At 46.4% G+C, this 18,620-nt stretch overlaps 1 protein-coding gene across 1 annotated transcript in view; it reads right to left on the bottom strand.

The window, feature by feature from the left end:
* The window catches only part of NRG2 (neuregulin 2), a gene marked incomplete at its 5' end in the record, with an annotated part of 152,742 nt that overhangs the window by 37,310 nt on the left and 96,812 nt on the right, over positions 1-18,620 (bottom strand). The window contains 2 exons of the mRNA XM_080627164.1: positions 5,309-5,374; positions 9,544-9,662. Coding sequence (XP_080483290.1) covers positions 5,309-5,374; positions 9,544-9,662 — 185 coding nt within the window. The remainder of the gene's footprint in view (positions 1-5,308; positions 5,375-9,543; positions 9,663-18,620) is intronic.

Raw genomic sequence — 18,620 nt, 5'->3', positions numbered from 1 at the left:
TATTCCTTAATTGTAACACTGTAAGCCTGGCGTGAGCCACACTAAATCCATGATTTACACTGATTAATGCATGGAGGAGCTGTTGATCCTAACCATTCTCCCTGTGGCAGGTTTCTGTACGTCTGGCATGACACCCTCTTCTCTTAATAAACCTGAACAGAGGCTAAATGCTCACTGCTCTCTGCACACAGAATCAGAAGGGTCTGTGCAGACTGGGGCTCGCCTGGCAACAGTCTGGGGACCTTGGAGCTCATAAAAATTCTGCTCCTGTGTGTTTATTCATTTGGAAACAATCCAATATTTACCCCTGCATTTTACTGAAATAGATCCTGCTGGAATTATGTTCCCAGTTCCCGTGGGGACCATGAGGATCAATAGCTGCAGATTTGAAGTTCATCCCAAAATACAAATGCCAGACTGCAGGACACTCAGTTCAAGACCATCAGATAGTGCTGATCAAAACAACACAGGCAGCACTGCCCACATCTCCCATCTGCACTGTTCAGGTGTTCCACTGAGAAGAGAGTTTAAAGGTTTCCAAGTGCCAAAGGACTGCTTGTTTCCATAGGACAGGAAGTTACTGCAGGGACAAAGTCCTGTGTTGTTACAAAGCTTCTAGTTGCTCTTCCAGGCTGATCTCTCCAGCACTTCCTATGCTTTTCTCTACCACAAAGGTCCCAGAATGCATGTGTTAGCACTGCAACATCTTATTTTCCCAAATCCCCATCACCAAATGTAATAGCAGCAACATGATACTTCAAAGAAGGATTCTGTTCAACAACCTAAAAAGCCTTTTGCAGGGTCAGTGCCAGCTGAACTAAAAAGCCTTTTGCAGGTGGGACAGTTGAAGCCAAGAAAGTGAAGCAACATGCCAGGATCACAAGATGGATTCATACAGAGCAGATCTGATACACAGCCTCCTACTCTGAATGCTCGGTTTACAGCCTCAGTTCTTCCAGGGGACATCCACTTCCATCCTACACTTCATTCCATACTGCCCATCTTTGCCTTTAGAGTCACAACTCCTTGTCTTTAGAGTACTGGATCTGATGGCTACTTAAAAAATACACAGTGTGGGACCTGACAGCAGACAGGCAAAACACAGCTATCCCTGCAGCCTGACAGTGAGATGTCCAGCATGTACACCTCTGCGTCCCATGCCTGCATGCATGCAGGCGCCACTCCATTATCAACCACACCTCCAGCCATGGGGTTTGAATCATCTGAGCATAGACCACACCAGGACTTATTTTTAGTCTAATATTGAAAACTGGTCTGTCCACATGGCCCTTGGTGGACTGACTTCTGTACTTGGAGGCAGCTGGACACCCTTCAACTCCAAAACAGCACCATGCTCATGTTTGTAGCATTGCTGGCTCCAGCACAGTGGCTTCTGACTACGAGAGACCAGAGAATGACATGCAGGTCTGCCATGGTTACCCAGTAATGGCGATAGCAGACTACACCTGAGACATGGTTTGGAGGAACTGGCCGAACCTGAACATCTTACTGTGCTATATGCTGAAGCTTCAACTAGATGTGACTTACAAACCACATCACAGTAAAGACATCATTGAGCCATTACGTTCATGTGAGTCCACCAAGCCTATCTCACCTGGGAGAAAGAAAGTAAGGAAAACATTTCCAACCTAACCATGCTAAGAATTGGGGAAGGTATTAAACGGGAGAGAACCTGAATAAGTCTAAACTTATAAGTCTACAAATATAGTTCACCAAGTCCACCAATTTTATCGCCAAGATGACAGCTATGAAACCTGTGGACCCAAACCGCTGTGTGGCGAGTTAGACATAACTGGAGAAAGAAGTGCTGTTTCACCTATCTTCCCACGAAGACCTATAAAGGGACTTCAGAGAGGGCTTGTGATCCCCAGCAGTGGAAATAAAGCCCCTCAAAATCAATCTGGAGAGACCAGCTTTCATTCATCCTCACATCATCTCCCAATCCTCATGTTCCTAGCAAAGCTCAGCGCTGCCTCTTCTCCTCTTTCTCCCTTTTTCATCTCTCATCTGATCCAAAACCTCTCTCTATTGCAGAGCACCAGTAGCCTGGCCAGCAATGTCATCTTAGGTGACATTGGTAAAGGCACTCAACCAGATTGGCTAGATAGTTACCCAGCCAAAGGCCATGAGCAGGGTAAGCAGCTGCAATGATCCACATGTTGGTTTAGAGTATCTGCTCATCACTGGTGGATCCTCTTCTATCCTGACAGTATCCAAACCATGCTTTCTCCACCCAGCCTGCAATAACTTTTTACCCTCAAGTCTTTAGCTGTTTGTTAAAATCAAGGAAATAAACTAGAGGGGAACTCAACAGCAGAAAACAAGCAAAAGAGATTACCTGACCTTTTAAGAGATTTCAAACATTACCCTTAAATACCATTTAAAAAGGAAACTTTGATAAGATTTTAGTACCTTTGTCCTGCATATACCTGCTATCTCAGGTTGCTCTTAACCTTCTTCCATTTTTGCCTCCATCAAAATGTTTCTAAACTTTGACACTAATTCCTATTCCATTTACCAAGCAGGTCTGTAGCCACAGACCCCCAAACCTTGTTTAGCTGCTCCAAGCTGCACACTGACAGGATCACTTTACCATTTTGAGCTCTCTGGATGTTGAAATGAGCATAAAGGATGTTTCTTTCTGCATTAGGACACATGATCAAGTTACCCCATTCCTGCAAGTCCCTGCGTGTGAGCTGAGCCACTGTGACCACCCAACTGCGCAATCTTAGCCTGTGACAAACACAAGACAGCATGCCTCATTTAACAGTGTTTCACTATGGATGATGTTACTGCAACTATGTCATGCTTACGGGGCTCAACAGGAAGATTTGATTAGACTAATAGTAATTTCTTCTCTTTTGGGCCCCAGTGCTTTCTGAAGAAAACATTTCTAGGGCTGGTCTAGTCTGACAATGCTCAAAACAATATATACTCAGAGGAAGGTGTAAGACTGTGGTACACAGCACCATGGAAAGACTTTCCCAGACACCAGAGTTCCTTTCTGAATCTGGCCCTCAGATTGAGGAAGGCAGGGGTGACTCAGAACGTAGCAGGATTTGCTAGTAGCTACGCTCAGAGGTGGTAAGAAAGGCTTTAACAATGCTCCAAAGGGGAAATACTTGATATCACACTCTTTTTCCCAAGGCAAGGGTAGAAAGGAAGCTCAAACCACTGAGGAAGTAACTGGGACGTTCGGGAAAAAGACTAGTTAAAAGCGTATATGCCAGAAGCAATACGGCTACGGGGGGGAGGCAAGTGGGGCTACATGGAGTGATGGGCTTCTATCCACTTGCCCACAGGGGCTGTTTGGCCCACGGGGAGAACACAGTGAGCTTCTTGAGTCTAACACCCTTGCCAAGCCTATCTGCTAAGATGGCTGCCTCAGACCACAGGCCAAACAGAAGTGACCAATGCCATGACCAAGCTGCCTGTGCCAGGCAGTCTCTCCTTTACCAGGGAACTGCAGCTACCACCAAGTTTGCATGGCGCTTTCTCAACGTGGTGTTTAAAATCCAGCAGATCATTTAAAGGCTTTCAGTGAAACAATGAGGGGTTGGCCAACCTACAGGTGCCAGACAAGCTTTTGGATACAGATATTTAAAAGACGCAAGAATTTGACAAGAATGAGGTATTTGTCAGCTTTCCAAAGCATCATACCTCACAATATCTTCGTTACCTTCCCATATGTTATACAGATGTGCAATTCTATGATAGATCATCAGTAACCATAAAAATCAGAAGGACTATGTGTTATTTAGGTAACAATTGAAAGAGATCATGAAAAAGGAATGTGAGGGAAAAAGTCAATTACAGCTTTAACTCTGGAGACTTTACCATCTCTTCACATCATTAAGGGAAAAAAACCCACAGTCAAGGATGATTTTCCTCCAGAGGAAAGAAGTGTTTCAGAAGGAGAAACTTCTGTGCAAGCCACGCGGTATTTTGCCAGTTTTCTTTCTATTGCTGAAATTTGGCTTCTATTAAAAATAACATATATCTAATGTGATGCAAGTCAGCAGCATGGATCTATGCTGGTGAACACAATGGAAAAATCCTGCGAAAGGACAGTATGGTCATTGTATTAAAGGTGTTGTGCCTCAGCTTGATGTCCCCAGTGTAGTGGAAGGCTGAACACAACACAAGAGCACAACAAAAGTACAGTTTTCTAATCAGAAAACCTTTTAAAGGATACTTGGCCAGGCCCTGCTGTGGCTGCAATCACATTTCCTTTAAAATCATCAACGATCGAGCTTTCCAAGGAGGAAACATCCCCGTGAACTCTGCAAAGCGGAATCAACAGAGAGGCAGAGCCAGCTGTGCTGCCAGGTCAGGTTGTGAGCAGCTGGAATGTTAACACAGCACAGACCTCAAGTAACTGCCTGGTCCTCAGCCCTCTGGGTGCCTGCTCATTTGGAGGGCACCCAGCTGGGCTCCTCGGTGTTCCCCAGCACAGAGACACTGTCACACACAGGAATAGTGCCTCCCCTAGGAAAAGCCAAACCAGTGGCCAGGCTGCTGCCTTCTAGACCTGCCCTTGTAGGCATGCTTTGATTTGTATTTTCGTGTGCCCATTTTCTACTGCATTCATGACAACTGAATAGGAGGGAATGCTAAAAAGCACTTCCACCACATTAAATCAAATTAAATGTTTGGGGTAATCTGTTCTTACTTTCTGGACACTCTAGGGAAAATGTGATGGCAGAACACAGCTGTGTTTCTGCAGTTTTCTTATGACTTATGCTTAGAACACTCACATACTTTTTCTTGTATTTCCTATAGCCTCTTTTGATTTTCTCACCTAACCTCAAAAAAAAAAAAAAACAAACCAAAAGCAAACAACAAACCCAACCCTAAAAACAAAACAACAAAAATCCCTGCTAAATCAAAGCACACCTTACAGGTACCAATAAATCATAGAATTATAGAATAGTTAGGGTTGGAAAGGACCTTAACATCACCTAGTTTCAACCCCCTCCCATGAGCAGGGACTACATTGCAAGAGCTGTGAGCATTTAAAAACCTGCTGTAATTTTAAGTAGCATGTTCTTCAAGTTCCCATTGCAATAGTTATCAACCTCTCCCTCTCTAGTATAGACACCAGCAATATAAATCATATCCTTTCAAAGATCCAGGGAAAGATCAGTGGCTTTGGGAGAAATCAAAGGGAAGTGGTGATTAAGGAAGATTCCAGGAAGCAATAAAGCATTATGCAAAATGTGTCATAAAAACAAAACAAGTAAGGGGAAAGGAGCTATATGGGGGGAGTGGGGGGAGAGGTACTTACACTCTTCTTCCATAACAACTATTTTAGTTTCTGAGGCTGGTAAGACTTGTGGTGCTTTCGTTGTTCCTGGGGAAATTAAGGTAAGAAAGTAGTGAACAAAATATCTGTTTTGAGCAGAGAAGGGTGGGCTTAGCTACTGCAGGGGGGAGGACAAGAGGAGGTGCTGCTGGGTGGCGCAGGCTGGCATGGCTGTCAATGTGTTAGTACTGGTTAGAGGACGCTCAGATGGGTGACTGGATATCAGAGGCAGGTAAAGGAGTGCCCCTGCAGGGAATGGCACAGGCACGCTGGTCCCCTTGCTGTAGAGGGCTTCATGCCATTAGGATCTCTGTCATGATAAAAGGGCTCAGGATTCACCCGGCAGGTGATGAGCAATACTGTGGGAGGTTTTCTTAGCCCTGGTGGCTATGAGAGTGTAAAGATGGGATCACAGAACATGACAGTGAGAAAAATGTGGAGTTAAAGAGAAGGTGAGACCATCTGAAGAGCCTCCATCCCACATGTAGGTGTAGTTCTACAGCACAAAGTAACGCTCGTGCAAGAGATGGAGGTACATGAAACAGATGAAGGCCATGGCCTGAGGCAATATGGGAGCCAAGCACATCCAGCAATTTCCTTTTTATAAACCAGGATACTGGGGAAGTTCAATGTCCACAGTCACAAACTCTACTAAAGCCTGCTGGCAGCAACAGCTCCTGCTGGATCAAAGTCCCTCACCACCTCTAGATTCACCAAGGAGAAAGCACCAGGAGCCTATGCTGTGCGGGCAGCTCCCTGTCAGAGATAGGTGCTGAGACCACCATGGAAAGGTAAAAGCAGAAAGAACTTTTCAGACAAGTTTGATTTTTCCTGCAGTGTTAAACAAAAAGGGGAGGGGGGAGATGTCAGCTCAGGAGGCATCTGGAAGTTTTCTGAGGAAAAAACAGTCTGAAGCAGGCACATTTCAGCTGTGCCCTCATGCCCACGTGATACTAATGTCAGAATACTCAATGAAGAGAGCTGTGAAATGGGACATTTTTCTAAGAAAGCATCTAATTTACCTCAAAGTAATAAAAATCTGAAAATAGCACCAAAGCACAGTATGTTTTGGCTAAGCCCAGAAGCATTTCCTCAGAAATTGACACCCTCCCAAAGCTTTTCAGGGCAAAAGCATTTATCTCTGAGCAAGGCATTTTGTGGAAATACCAGAATTGCAGCGCAGACATGAGGTGATGGGTTTGGCTGATGGACATTTTCTAAGTGACAAGGGGTCACTGCACTACAGCCACTCTCTTTCCACAGAAAATCTCTCTTCAGCGTGGGGGTTTTGGTGATTCACAACAGATCTGCATGGCTGAAACAGTGCTCTTTAGAAGCTGGTGTAAACTGGAAAGCGGCAGTGGAATAGAGCAAAGGGAACTTTCCAACAGCAACGCTGCCTCATCGGGCTGAGAAACTTTTGCCAGCAGAGACTGCATCTCAGATTTTCGTACCCATGTGCCTGAAGGTATCATGTGTGAGCCCCCTCTCTGCCAGCCAGGACTCAAGTGGGCTTAGGAGCCTCTGTCTCTGGCCTCTGCACCCCTGGAGGGCAATAGCATGTTGGTTTGAGGACTCCTCACTCCTCCATGATGCTCATTTCAAGTCACAGACCACCTCTTGCAATGGCACCTCTCTACGGGGCCACCCAGAGATGTCCACAGACCTCATTTCTCTGTATCACAAGATGCAGTATTAGCTCAGGACCTCTTCCCAGTCCTAGATTCACATGCCTGTATCACAGCAACATTACAGGTCCTCCAACAGTACTGCTAAATGTCAGGTAAGAAGGTGTGCTTCCCGCAGATGGTCCCAAAGCATCGGTACCAGCCAGCCTGCCCGGGACAGGCGAATGCACCAATTTGCAAAGGAAAGGCCAGCACTGAAGAAGCAGAATATTAAGCAGCAGAACATAAAAACCAGCAATAGCTGGAGTGAGCTTCTGGGAAGGGCTCCAAGGGCAGGCCAGCTCACACATCTGTCCTGATCAATTGTTATAAACTGCTAGAACTTCACAGAGCACTCTGCTGAAACTTAGCCACAACAGGATCAGTGCTAAGGGGCCTGGAGAAGAATGCAGGCAGGGACAGAAGACAAGACACATGTGGATTCAGGGACAAGCAGATGCTCTGAGGAGTTTTCTACTGAAAGATACCACAGAAGAAGGGAGCTTGCAGAAGTGAGGAAAGCTATCAAAGTTCCAGGAAGGTCCTGCAGAAAGAAAAGAGGGAGACTCCAGAACACCAAGTGCTGGGCACAGGTAAAGGCTCCTTGGCTCTGGGTAGCTCAAGGAGGAAGAGAAAAAAGAGTGCAAAGAGGGTGACAGAGCTGCAAAAGCCTACAGTGAACAGCATCACCTTGTTTACAAGGGACTATAACTAGCAGTTAGCTGCTGTCCTGCCAGGAGACCTGCAAATAGCAGCAGCAAGGGGAGCATGCAGTTGAGAGCGGCAAGCCAAAGGCAGATTTGCAAGGAGCTTAGAAAATGGATTAATCAAGGCACTGCCTCAGCAGGACACAGCCAGCCATTGACTGAATCTGCAGCACCTTGCAGCCTGCAGCTCCCAATAGGAAAAGGAACAGGACAGATCTTTGTGTGTCTTTGTTGGCTTTTCAGGTCAACACATTTCTGGGTAACTCAGGCATGTCCTCATACTCCCTGTGACCTGAGTGAAAGCAGCTGCCTATCATAGAATCATACAATACCAGGTTTGAAGGGACCTCAAAGAGAATTTGACCTTGTCAGATAGCATGCCTTCCTGCAGAGGATGAGTTCAATCCTGTCAAATACTGCCATTACCATCCCTGGCAGTGTTCAAGGCCAGGCTGCACAGGGCTTGGAGCAACCTGCTCTAGTGGAAGGTGTCCCTGCCCATAGCAGGGTGCTGGAAAAAGACAATCTTAAGGTCCTTTCCAACCCAAACCAGTCTACGATTCTATGTGGGAAGGGGCTGTTTGAAGCTGTAGTGGCCTGAAGTGCCATCCCTGCTGCCATAAATAGCGTGCAGGATGGGAGTCTTGCAGCAGACACTGCTCAATCACACTCCTCCTCTCTTGAAAGGAGGTTGCTAGTGCCTGGGAAGAGGAGGCATGGAGGAGGCAGATGTGGGTCTAATAGCTGGCACATGCTGCCTGAGCATGTTGCACATGGAAATTAGATTTGCACATGTAGCCCCCAGTTGAAACAGAAGCAGTTTACATCGTGGTGGAACAGTCAGAGTGCAAGTCAGAAAAGAAGGAAGTTCCACTGCCTCAGCTGGCTTATTCTGAACACCTTTCCTACCATGACTGGATAGAAACACAGCAGAGCAGCTGTGCTGACTTCATAGACATGAAGCATGAAGGCATAGAGGTCTGAGCACAGATGGCCTTTCTGCAGGCTTTGCAAGCACTGGGTTTTTACAGGCACAGTAACCGAGGGGGAGGCTATATGATATTGCAGCTTCACAGAATAGAAGATTCAGGATTTCAAACACTGCTGAGGCAGAGGTTAATAGAGAAAATAATGCCAGAAAGCAGCAGGAAAAAGCTACCTTCCTTCACATTTGACTGATGCTAATAAGACCACAACAGAGAAACTGGATCACACTGAGAAGGGCTGCAGAACACAGAGCCCAGGCTCCCGCAGTGGCCCATTGTGAATGGCAGAAGGAAGAGCTTAGGAACACAGTCATCCCTTCCCCTAGTTGCACCCTCCTGGCTTCTGGCAACCACTGTAGAGACTTTCTGAGCTGGAGGGTGCAACCAAACCATCATGTTAAGCAATATAATTATTATAACCAAGATAATAATAAAACCACCTAACCTCAGACTCCATCCGCTGAGCTCTAAGAGATGGAGCACACATTCCAGGATGAAAACCAGAAGCAACTTCACTCATCACAATGCTATGGTTTAATTACTTGTCTTCTGGTGAGTTTTGCTGCTCAGAAATTCTTTTAGAAAAAGAAAACATCGAGCCCACCAGCTTTCTTTACTCTTTACCCCCTTTAAAAAAATACATAGACTGTAAGTTTATTTAAAATGTAAATTAACCACATTGTCACTGACAGATAACAAAGATAAACATTTATGCTAAGCTGCATTTTTCTTATCTCCCAAGACTGTTTTACTCAATATCCTAAAAGCATGAAACACAATAAAAGACAGATCATGTGCAGAACCTCCCACTTTCTGCGTGAATGGCAGACAAGACATTCGCTGGCTTCTTCACTTACCACTTTTCACATTCAGGCTGCCTTTTGCGGTGTCTTTCCCTAAAACGTTCTCCGCTTCGCAGCTGTACTCCCCAGCATCTTCCAGCTTCACCTTGTTGAACTGCAGTCTGGAAATCTTTCTGTTGAAAAGTACAGCAGATATTTCTTACTAGATTGCTAACCACCCTCATGAACTGATAACCATTCCTGGCCCTGGTACACTGCCTGGGACATCACCCCTTCTTGAGATGATGGCCTGCCTGACCTCATGAGCTGAATAGGCACCCAAGCCTGGTCAGAATTCAGATGAGACCCTTCCCAGAAATCACAACCACCCTTATTTCCTAAATTAATATCTCTCTTTGAACCCACTGCTCTTAGCATGTTGCCATGGTTTGGTCTGAGACCTGCTTCCCTTCTTGCTAGGGGTTGAGCCCAACAGCCCAGCATCCCAGCACACAGACTTTCTATGCTGCAGAAAAGCCATTTTACTGATGGACAGCAGGATTTGCCCGTGAGATGGAGATGCGGAGATGTGTGTCCTGCACCTTCCTCAGCCAGGAGGCTGAGCAGTCCAGTGCTTCACTGGCTGCATTGAGTGCCACACACTCAAACACAAACACCCACAGTGTCTGGGGGGACTCATTTCTTTCCAGCCTGCAAGTCAAACCCTGTGGTTTGGCTCAGACAGCTAGCATGTAGCTTCATCCAGCTCAGATAATAGGGGAAGCACTTTGTATCCCCCAATTACACACACTCCAATGTACTACAGACATGTGGGGCTGAACTGCACACGATCAGTAAACCAGTCAGAAGCCCCTAGAAAGAGCAGAAGATGATGTATGGAATGATTGCTTGTGTCAGCTAACAACCTGTGCTGCGTGCTACATGGGACAGGGAGCAGCTCAGCAACAGAGCTCTTAGGTGCTACGGAGAAGATGAGCATCACCCACCTATGGCAGATGTCTCATTCTCTGGGATGCCCCTCTGACTAATAGGCAAAACCTTTTGTTGCCTACTTTAAAAAAGATCTACAGGAGTCTTCAACACACACTGAATAACACTCATGAGCCAACAGTGAGACTCCCACATTAGGCTGTCTGTTTTACTACATCTCCTTTCATGTTAGCCAGCTTATCAAAAAACACCCTGTGGTCTCTTCTCATGAGAATCTCTCTCTATTTTCTACCCCAAGCTTTTATCTCAGGTCTGTTATACGGTCACTTTACTTAGAGACTTGGAAACACTGCCAGGTATAGAGAGAGGTCCCAGTGGCCTTTGGCTCTGACATGTGGAAAATAATCATTAGCTTTGGACATTATTTACAATGTTAACGTGTCATCTGAGAAGGATTTTTCTTTGGGCTGTGCAAATCATCATCCATAGGAAGTTCTTCACAGAAACACAGTCATCTTTTTAACACCCTGACATCCTGTTCTCATGGGAGGCACAATGCAAGGACTCAGCATGAACATCTCCCTAGTTATATTAGTAAATTAAATGCACTTGGAGACAGCTTGGTAGAGCTCCCAGGATATGGGCTTTGCTCTGTTTTACAGGATGCGGTCAAGTGTTCAGTTGCACAAGTTTAGGCCCCATGTGGTGCAATTTTTAAATGAATGTTGACAGTATGCAAAGATCTCTAAATCCCTAGGTCTCCCCTAAGCCACTGTGCCAAGCCAGTTATGCGGATCAACATGTTCCAGCATAGCAGCCTGAAGAAGCAGAGTGGTTCAAAGCTGCCTTGACTCTGTATTGTGAGCTCCTCTGTATTTTCTCAAGTCTCTTAGAGCAACCTGTGACAGTCCTGGGCACCGTGGTCCTCACTGCTGTGATGCCTTCAGAGTCAAGCAACAAGAGACAGTGAAGCATTTATAGGCCTCCAGTGTCTGTTGCTGCCTGGTGGCAGCGGGGTTGTGCATAGAATCATAGAATGGTTTGGGTTAGAAAGGACCTTACGATCATCTAGTTCCAACACCCTGCCATGGGCAGGGATACCTCACACTAGGCCATGCTGCCCAAGGCTTTGTCCAACCTGACCTTGAACACTGCCAGGGATGAAGCATTTGCCGCTTATTGGGCAACCTGTGCCCCCTTAAAAACAAACTACATCAGAAAAACTTAACAGTATTTAAGGCCCTCATCTAAACTTCCCAGGCAAAGTAACTCAAATTCATCTGCCTCAGAGCTAAAGCTTTCCCATGCATCTTGCTGGGAAGGTACAACGGGTGCCCGATGCTGGGCTGTAGTGCAACTCTGACAACATTGTCCCCAGCACACCCAGCCATTAGCTGTCTCAACCCTCCCTGACAGACTATGCCATCTGTTTCATAAACTACCCCTACGACAGGCTGGTAGCTATTGCTGCAATGCAGAGCAGAAAGCAGGCAGCACGTGTTGAAAGCAGCTTGGAAGAGCTCTAACTCCAAGTCCTGTAGAACACACCACCCTCACACACCATGCTGAGGCTATCTGCCGGAGCAGAGCTGAAAGCATTAACCAACACGCTGCCTTCAGCTGCCGGAGGACAGATATCCTAATGACAGCTGGCTGTGTTGCAATCTCAGTTGCACAGAATGTTTCACCAGGTGTAGGAACTGGAAAAATCCACTACAGCATTAGAATATCACCTGCGTACATGATCTTCTACAGATAAAGGGGTTTAAGCCCCAAAGATAGAAATCAGTAAGTTATTAGTAACACAAAAGGGTAATGAAAGGGGGCACACTTGACAGATTTCTCTCCAAGAACAAGATGAGAGGCATTTGGCCTTTTACCTGGAACTGGAGAGGAATGTGAGCAGAATAAAAAGCAACGTTGGCATTTATGGCATATCAGATTCAAGGTGAAACCAAAGAGGATTAATTCGGTTTAATGCACAAGACTGTTGTACTATCAAAAGTGCTTATTTTTATTTTTCAGCACAGTTTGAAGTTCTCCTGGATTGCAAGATCCCCTTGAAAAAATTGAGATCTTTTTCTTGCTTTTCATACTCCAGACCAATGGAGTAGCTACTCTTGGCCTTCACTATATAATATAATGCTATATAACGTAATGTAACAGACTTGGAGGAGAGAGATGAAGGGTGCAGATGAAGATTATTTTTAATATTGAGCATGGCCACAGTAAAGACAATTTCCCTATCCAGGCAGCACTGAAATAGCCAGAGATAACTTGTTTCACTGCATTAGTCATGTGCCTTTTAATTCACATGGATAATGCCTGTGCATTGAAGAACTGAACCGAAGGATGTAAAAGAGACTAGACCTTGGTCTGTGTGTGTGGCAAAGATGACCACTTTGTTTCTGTTCAAGTCTGCTATCTCCAAGGGCTACTGAAATACCTCAAAACTGGCTAGGAAATGGTAATTTTTCAAGTCTGCATCCTTCCTCCTACTGCCCTCAGGCAGGTACTTTGTTCACTTGAAGGCTGAGGAGTGGTTTTACAGCAATACCAAGTAGCAGCATACAAGGAATTAAGCTGTGCACAGGAGTTTTGCATCAAGTCTCCTGCTGCCCTTGTGGGCAGCATGTCTCTTGGGGACACCAGCCCCTGGGAAAGCCCTAAACTGTTGGTTCACAAGAGTGCTTTGCTGCCAGAAGATGCCATTCTTCTGGAGGAAGGCTCTACCCCAGGCTGTTTGTTCAGTGAAAGGGCCAGGGTCACTGACAGATCCCATCATTTCACTGCAGTGCAACTCTGTTGACATTTCTTTACTCCAGGGGAAAATCTGCCTCATTGTCTTTTCTGACCCTCAGCACATAGGACTTAGCCATGCACTAATTATCTTCTGTAGTGCCAGTGGAGGAATAAGCCATGAGGAATATGTTGTCCGCAAGCTCTGGGGGATAGGACTCATGAGGAGATCTTCAGCCTGGCCAGAAAAAGATCCCCCAAAACACCTTTCTGGCCATGAGAAAAGAGTCCCCCAGAGGGCAGTTTGGAGGGATGAGTAAATCACCCTCTGCAGCATCAATACCAGATCATAATGGGAAGCAGGGAGATTAGCCCTTGGTTGGGACCTACACAGAGACCCTGGTAAATTCTGGCCGGGAAGGGTGGCCTCATCTGCTGTAATTTAGACATCTCAGAGTTAGACATCGAAATGTGAGGCTGGGCCTCTGCTATAGTCAGAGGAAAAGAAAACGGGCACTTCATCTCAGCCAAGGAGAAACTGTTCATGACAGAAGTCATGTTCTCACCTCCACTTTGGTCAAGCTTGAATCATTTTCATCCCCTTACCTACTGCCAAGTGAAAATGCGACTGTCTTCCCAGGTCATCTCCTCGCAAAGCCATTCATCTCTGAGAAAGAATGCAGTTGCCAAAAGCTGCTACCACGACACCTACACTTTGCTGTGAACTCGGCACTCCCTGTGTGAGTTCAGCCTCTTCTGCATCATTCAGGACACAAATAGCTCTAGGATTACTACTGTTATAGTATTTTATTAGTCTTCTAAAAATAGGGTCGCTAACATGTAAGTAGTAAAGTTGAGGAATTGGCTGATGAAGAGAATTTGAAGACTACACTATATGTAGCCCCTAAATTGTCAATGAAGAACACTGCACATAGTAAACACACACAAGATCCTAAGAAAAGGAAATTCCCAAACATGACCCTTGCAAAGGACACACTGAATACACTGCTGTGGTTATCTATTAACTCCATTCCTCTCTGTTTGCACAGAGCCGGTAGCAGGAAGCACACCAATATTGCAGAGAACAGAAAGGCCAGTAATTGCTGTAATGTCTACTGCTCACACTCCTGACAAAGATTTAATTGGAGCCTATGTGCTGTCCTGGCACTTTTCACAGTGGTGCATTTGCCCTGAGAGAGCAGATTAACGATTGGCAAGAAGATTCAGAATATCCAATTCTTCAGCTTAAAGTAAGAAGTGGTGTCCAGCAACCATCAAATCTGAGGCAGCCCCACTGGCTGGAGCAGGGCTATCAGAGCCCTGGCCTCTGAGAAAACATTCATCTTCCTCAGCATGCCGGGGGATAAAATCAGGTAGAAGGGATCACTGCAATGCAAAACAGAGTGGGAATGGCTGTGGCAAAGTACCTCTGTCTGACAGGACAGAAGTGGCAGCCAGAAGCATCCTCTCCCCTGCACAGACAGATGGAAACCACCCCAATGTCTTTCCTGCCCTTCAGAGGCAGTTACACAGAGCTGGCAGCATAACAGAGCCAGGCAAGCCAACATTGCCTCGGAGTGCTTGAGGAAAACAAGTGTCTCTGTGCTGGCTGCTAGGCACTCTAGGGCATGATCTGGCTAGCTCAGGATTAGCTACAGAAACAGCAAATGGGAAAGGGGAAGAGAAATTGCCTCAAGCAAAGCAATCACATAAGAGGGGTAAGGACAGGAAGGTTCAGACTTTGCAGCTCTGCCACCATCCCTTCTGCTAGGGGAGAAGTTCTCCTTCTTCCTCCCCTCACACCATCATCTGCCCCGCTCAGTGTTTGAGCTGCAGGAACTGTGGGAGAAGCAGGCTTAGGACACAGTTAAAGTCCTTGCAGGTGCCCAGGACAGGACCATCCCCGGTCCATCCGGACCGGGATTCCATCCCCGGACCCCCTCTGCCTTCTGTCTCCTACCCTTGTCCCCCAACATTAAAGCGCTGTTCTAACCTGAAAAGCAGATTTGCCCCTTCTCTGCTCAGCAGTGCTGTTGTCTCTCTGTGCCCAGGCTTGGCACAGGCTGATTTTAAATGGAAGACTCGACCAGTCCTCACTCTGTAGAGCTGACACTGACACTGGTCTCAGAGTGAGAGCTGGAGTCCCTTCTGGGTCATGCAATGTCAACAGAAGGGAACAAGATCAATAAGTACACTCCAAAGAGCAGGGACACTTGTGCAACCCCTCTACATCCCGAAATTCAACCTGAGGCCACATTGCTGAGTTGCCACAGATGTCCCTGCAATGGGAAGAGGTGTAGGGCAAGAGAGGCAGCGTAATGCAACCACACACAAATCTCTGGAGTGGACTTTGTGACCACTCTGTTGAGAGGCAAACCCGTGTGTGCTGCTGCTCTTTGTGCCAGGCCAGTCTGCAGCAGCTGCCAGGGTGTAAAATCAATACCTACGTAAAAGCTGAGTTTTGGGTTAAGGCAGATGTCAGCGCAGGGTCCCTTGTGTTACTTTTCATAGAACCATAGAATCACAGCACGGTTTGGGTTGAAAGGGACCTTAAAGCTCATTCAGTTCCAACCCACTGCCACGGGCACCTTTCACTAGAGCAGGTTGCTTATCAGTCTTCATCTGTGATATGCTTCCAAACCTAGGATTCTAGGGGAACCTGGAAAATTCATGCTTATAGATAAATAATGTGCTGTGTCCCAGACGAGCTGCCTGCAGCCTCAGCTCTCACCCCAGCCCTCCTTCCCCGTGGCAAAGCATTTTAACTCACACTGGCTGAATGGGATTTCAGCTCATGTCTCAATGAGTGCTTCAACCTATTTGTGATATTCGGCAGCCACAGTGGGCTAAGGTCTGTAGGGAGAAATTTTATCCTTCCCCGTTGTTTTCTTTTAGCAGCCAACATCACTGGAAAACCACACAACACTGCAGGCACATAAAGCTCCTTCCACCTCTAACTCTGCACATACCATCAGTTGAAGCAACCCAGCATCTGACCATAACTTGTTAGCCACTGTAACTCAGACAAGTTTCATTAAATACCCATTCCCTGAATCTCCTAGGAGCTCCAACTTGCAAGGCTTGTGGATTGTTCTAGCTCAAGACCCAACTGCTTCTCCTTTCAGTTCTCAAATTCCCTGGTTCAGTCCCAGGTGCATTGGCCAAGATGACGTCCATCATCTCCTTTAAAACAACAGACAGGCAAACAAAGGAGATGCTCTCCTTCGCACCCCCCTCCAACAAAGTGCCTTCAGCAGCTAAAACCAAATCCCAAGTATCGGAGACTTATAATGACATCGTGAGAGTTAGCAAGGCAGAAGCTCCCCTGGTGATTATAACAACACCGGTGCTTGAGAAGAGTCTTAGCTTCGAGGCATCTGGAATTGCTCTTGCAAGATCCATTGTCAAATGAGCTTTTTCCTTTGTTTAAAAATGTCAGCCTGAAGACCCCTGCCAGAGTGGTGGTATAGCCTGCTTGGGTTCACTCTGGCTCCCACAAGGCTTCAGCAACTCTCTTTGCCCCTCCTTGTCTCCAGGCTTAATTAGGAAATCATTTATCTCTATTGGCACTCTCTTTCCCCTGCTGCTTTGGCATTATGATCTCTTTTTTTTCCCTTCATTCCAGAGCAGTGAGCTGTACAGGGAAGACCACAGCCCCATTCATTGTGGGTGGGGAATAATCTACAGCAGGGAGCATTACAAGGAAGACCCCAGCAATGAATCTGCCCCAGCTAGGAACGCCTGAGGAACTACTGTACAGAAACAGGAGAGGAGGGTATCCCTTGGCTCCACTTACAGGCTAACAATAGGGATTCCTGGTGATACTGAAAGTAGGACACTACTCCCAAGGGATGTCATATGGTCAGCCTGTCCCAAACTGAACTGCCACAACCCTCTCCAATCTAATGATGCGCCTACTTCATCACCACAGCAATCTCCCTTGGTAAAAGAGCACACAAAGAGAAGAGGCTGTAAGGACAGCCACAGCGAGGAGACTACCAGGCTCCTGAACCCCCTCTGACTCCAGCTGGGAATATACATGTCTCAGGGCTGAGCCCTGAGCACAGCCTGAACCGAGGCAGGTTCTCTACACCTCCACAAGCAGAAACTCTCCTGGCTTTCTCCACAGTTGGCATTTGACCATTTGCCATACATCCAGAGAGTCAGAACCCAGCCTCAGTCCCATCTCAGATGCACTCAGCAGAGAATGGCATCGCTTTGGCAGCTCAGAGGGAGAGCCACTCACTGTGCTGTACTTCCACTACTGCAGACAATTCTTTCTGGGTAATTCCTCTAGGTTCCCCATCAACTGTGTTTTATTTAAATGGAGCCAGAGATAAAATTCCAGCCAATATTTTCTTCTACCTTAAAGAGAAGTTTCCATTTTGTGCAAGCCAGGCTTGCCCCTGCCTGTTACTAATTACAGATGGAACATGCAGTTCAGAAAGGAGGAATCAGGATTGTTCTCCTCCCTTCAGCAAATACCCATTGAAAAAAAACCAACCTGACTCCTTTGGCTGATGGTACCAGACTTTTTGCCAGTAAGTTTAAAACACAGGAGGGAAGAGGATTGATGGAGAAGCTGAAGACCTGAAATGCAGTTAACCGCTCCTCTCCTCCTTACAAACATATACTCCCCTTATTTTAAAAGAGATCTACTCTAGTGGGATCAGATGAAAACTTGATCACAAAGAACAGTCTTCAGTCACAGTTGCTAGTTAGAAATCTCAAGGCTCTTTAAACACACAGGGAGGAAAGACAGGCACAGAGCAGGAATGAGTCACAGAGGGCAACCCTGTTCTTGCCTTCCATCCTAACCCTCTGCATGTTGTTGAAGGACCTCAGAGTTGCAGACAAATGGTCTAACGCTCTGCTTGGGATTCACTGGACCAAAAGAAACAGCATGGAAAACACCTCCCCATCCTGGCAGGGCTCATTTGCCTGGCTCCAGCAGGCAACTAGTGATCCTGCACACCTGGCCAGATGCTGTGCAGCTTTTTGTGTACTTTCTCTGTGGAAGTCCCTCCCCAGTGCTCTATTTCCAGCCCTCTGGAAGCCCCACTCTACTCTGAACTGAAAGAAAGAGCAGGGATTATCTGGAGACCAGTGTTATCTCTAAGTGGAGCCAGATGTATAAACCCCATTATTCTTGAATTAATCACCATAGAGTAGAACTTCCCTTCTGAGTTTTACAGTTTAGGATACTTAACCTTCCCTGGAGCCTCCTGCTAACAACATGCTGGAAATAATTATGTACACCCATATCCCATATCCAGTTTTGGGTCCCACTGCTAAACTCAAATACATAATGGAGATACGCAAAACCATGAGGGCTCCCTGGATCCTCACGCTCCTTGCACAGAGCAATTTTTAGTGTTCACTGCATGCTATCAAGACCAGAAAGAGACAAGTCCAATGCCAGTAAGGACTTTGCCTCTAGGTGTTTTCAAGCACTGAGACCT

Source organism: Psittacula echo, assembly GCF_963264785.1.
Source record: "Psittacula echo genome assembly, chromosome: 11".
Lineage (NCBI taxonomy): Eukaryota > Metazoa > Chordata > Aves > Psittaciformes > Psittacidae > Psittacula > Psittacula echo.
Note: the sequence above shows the minus strand (reverse complement) of the source record. Positions and strands in the feature narration are given on the sequence as shown.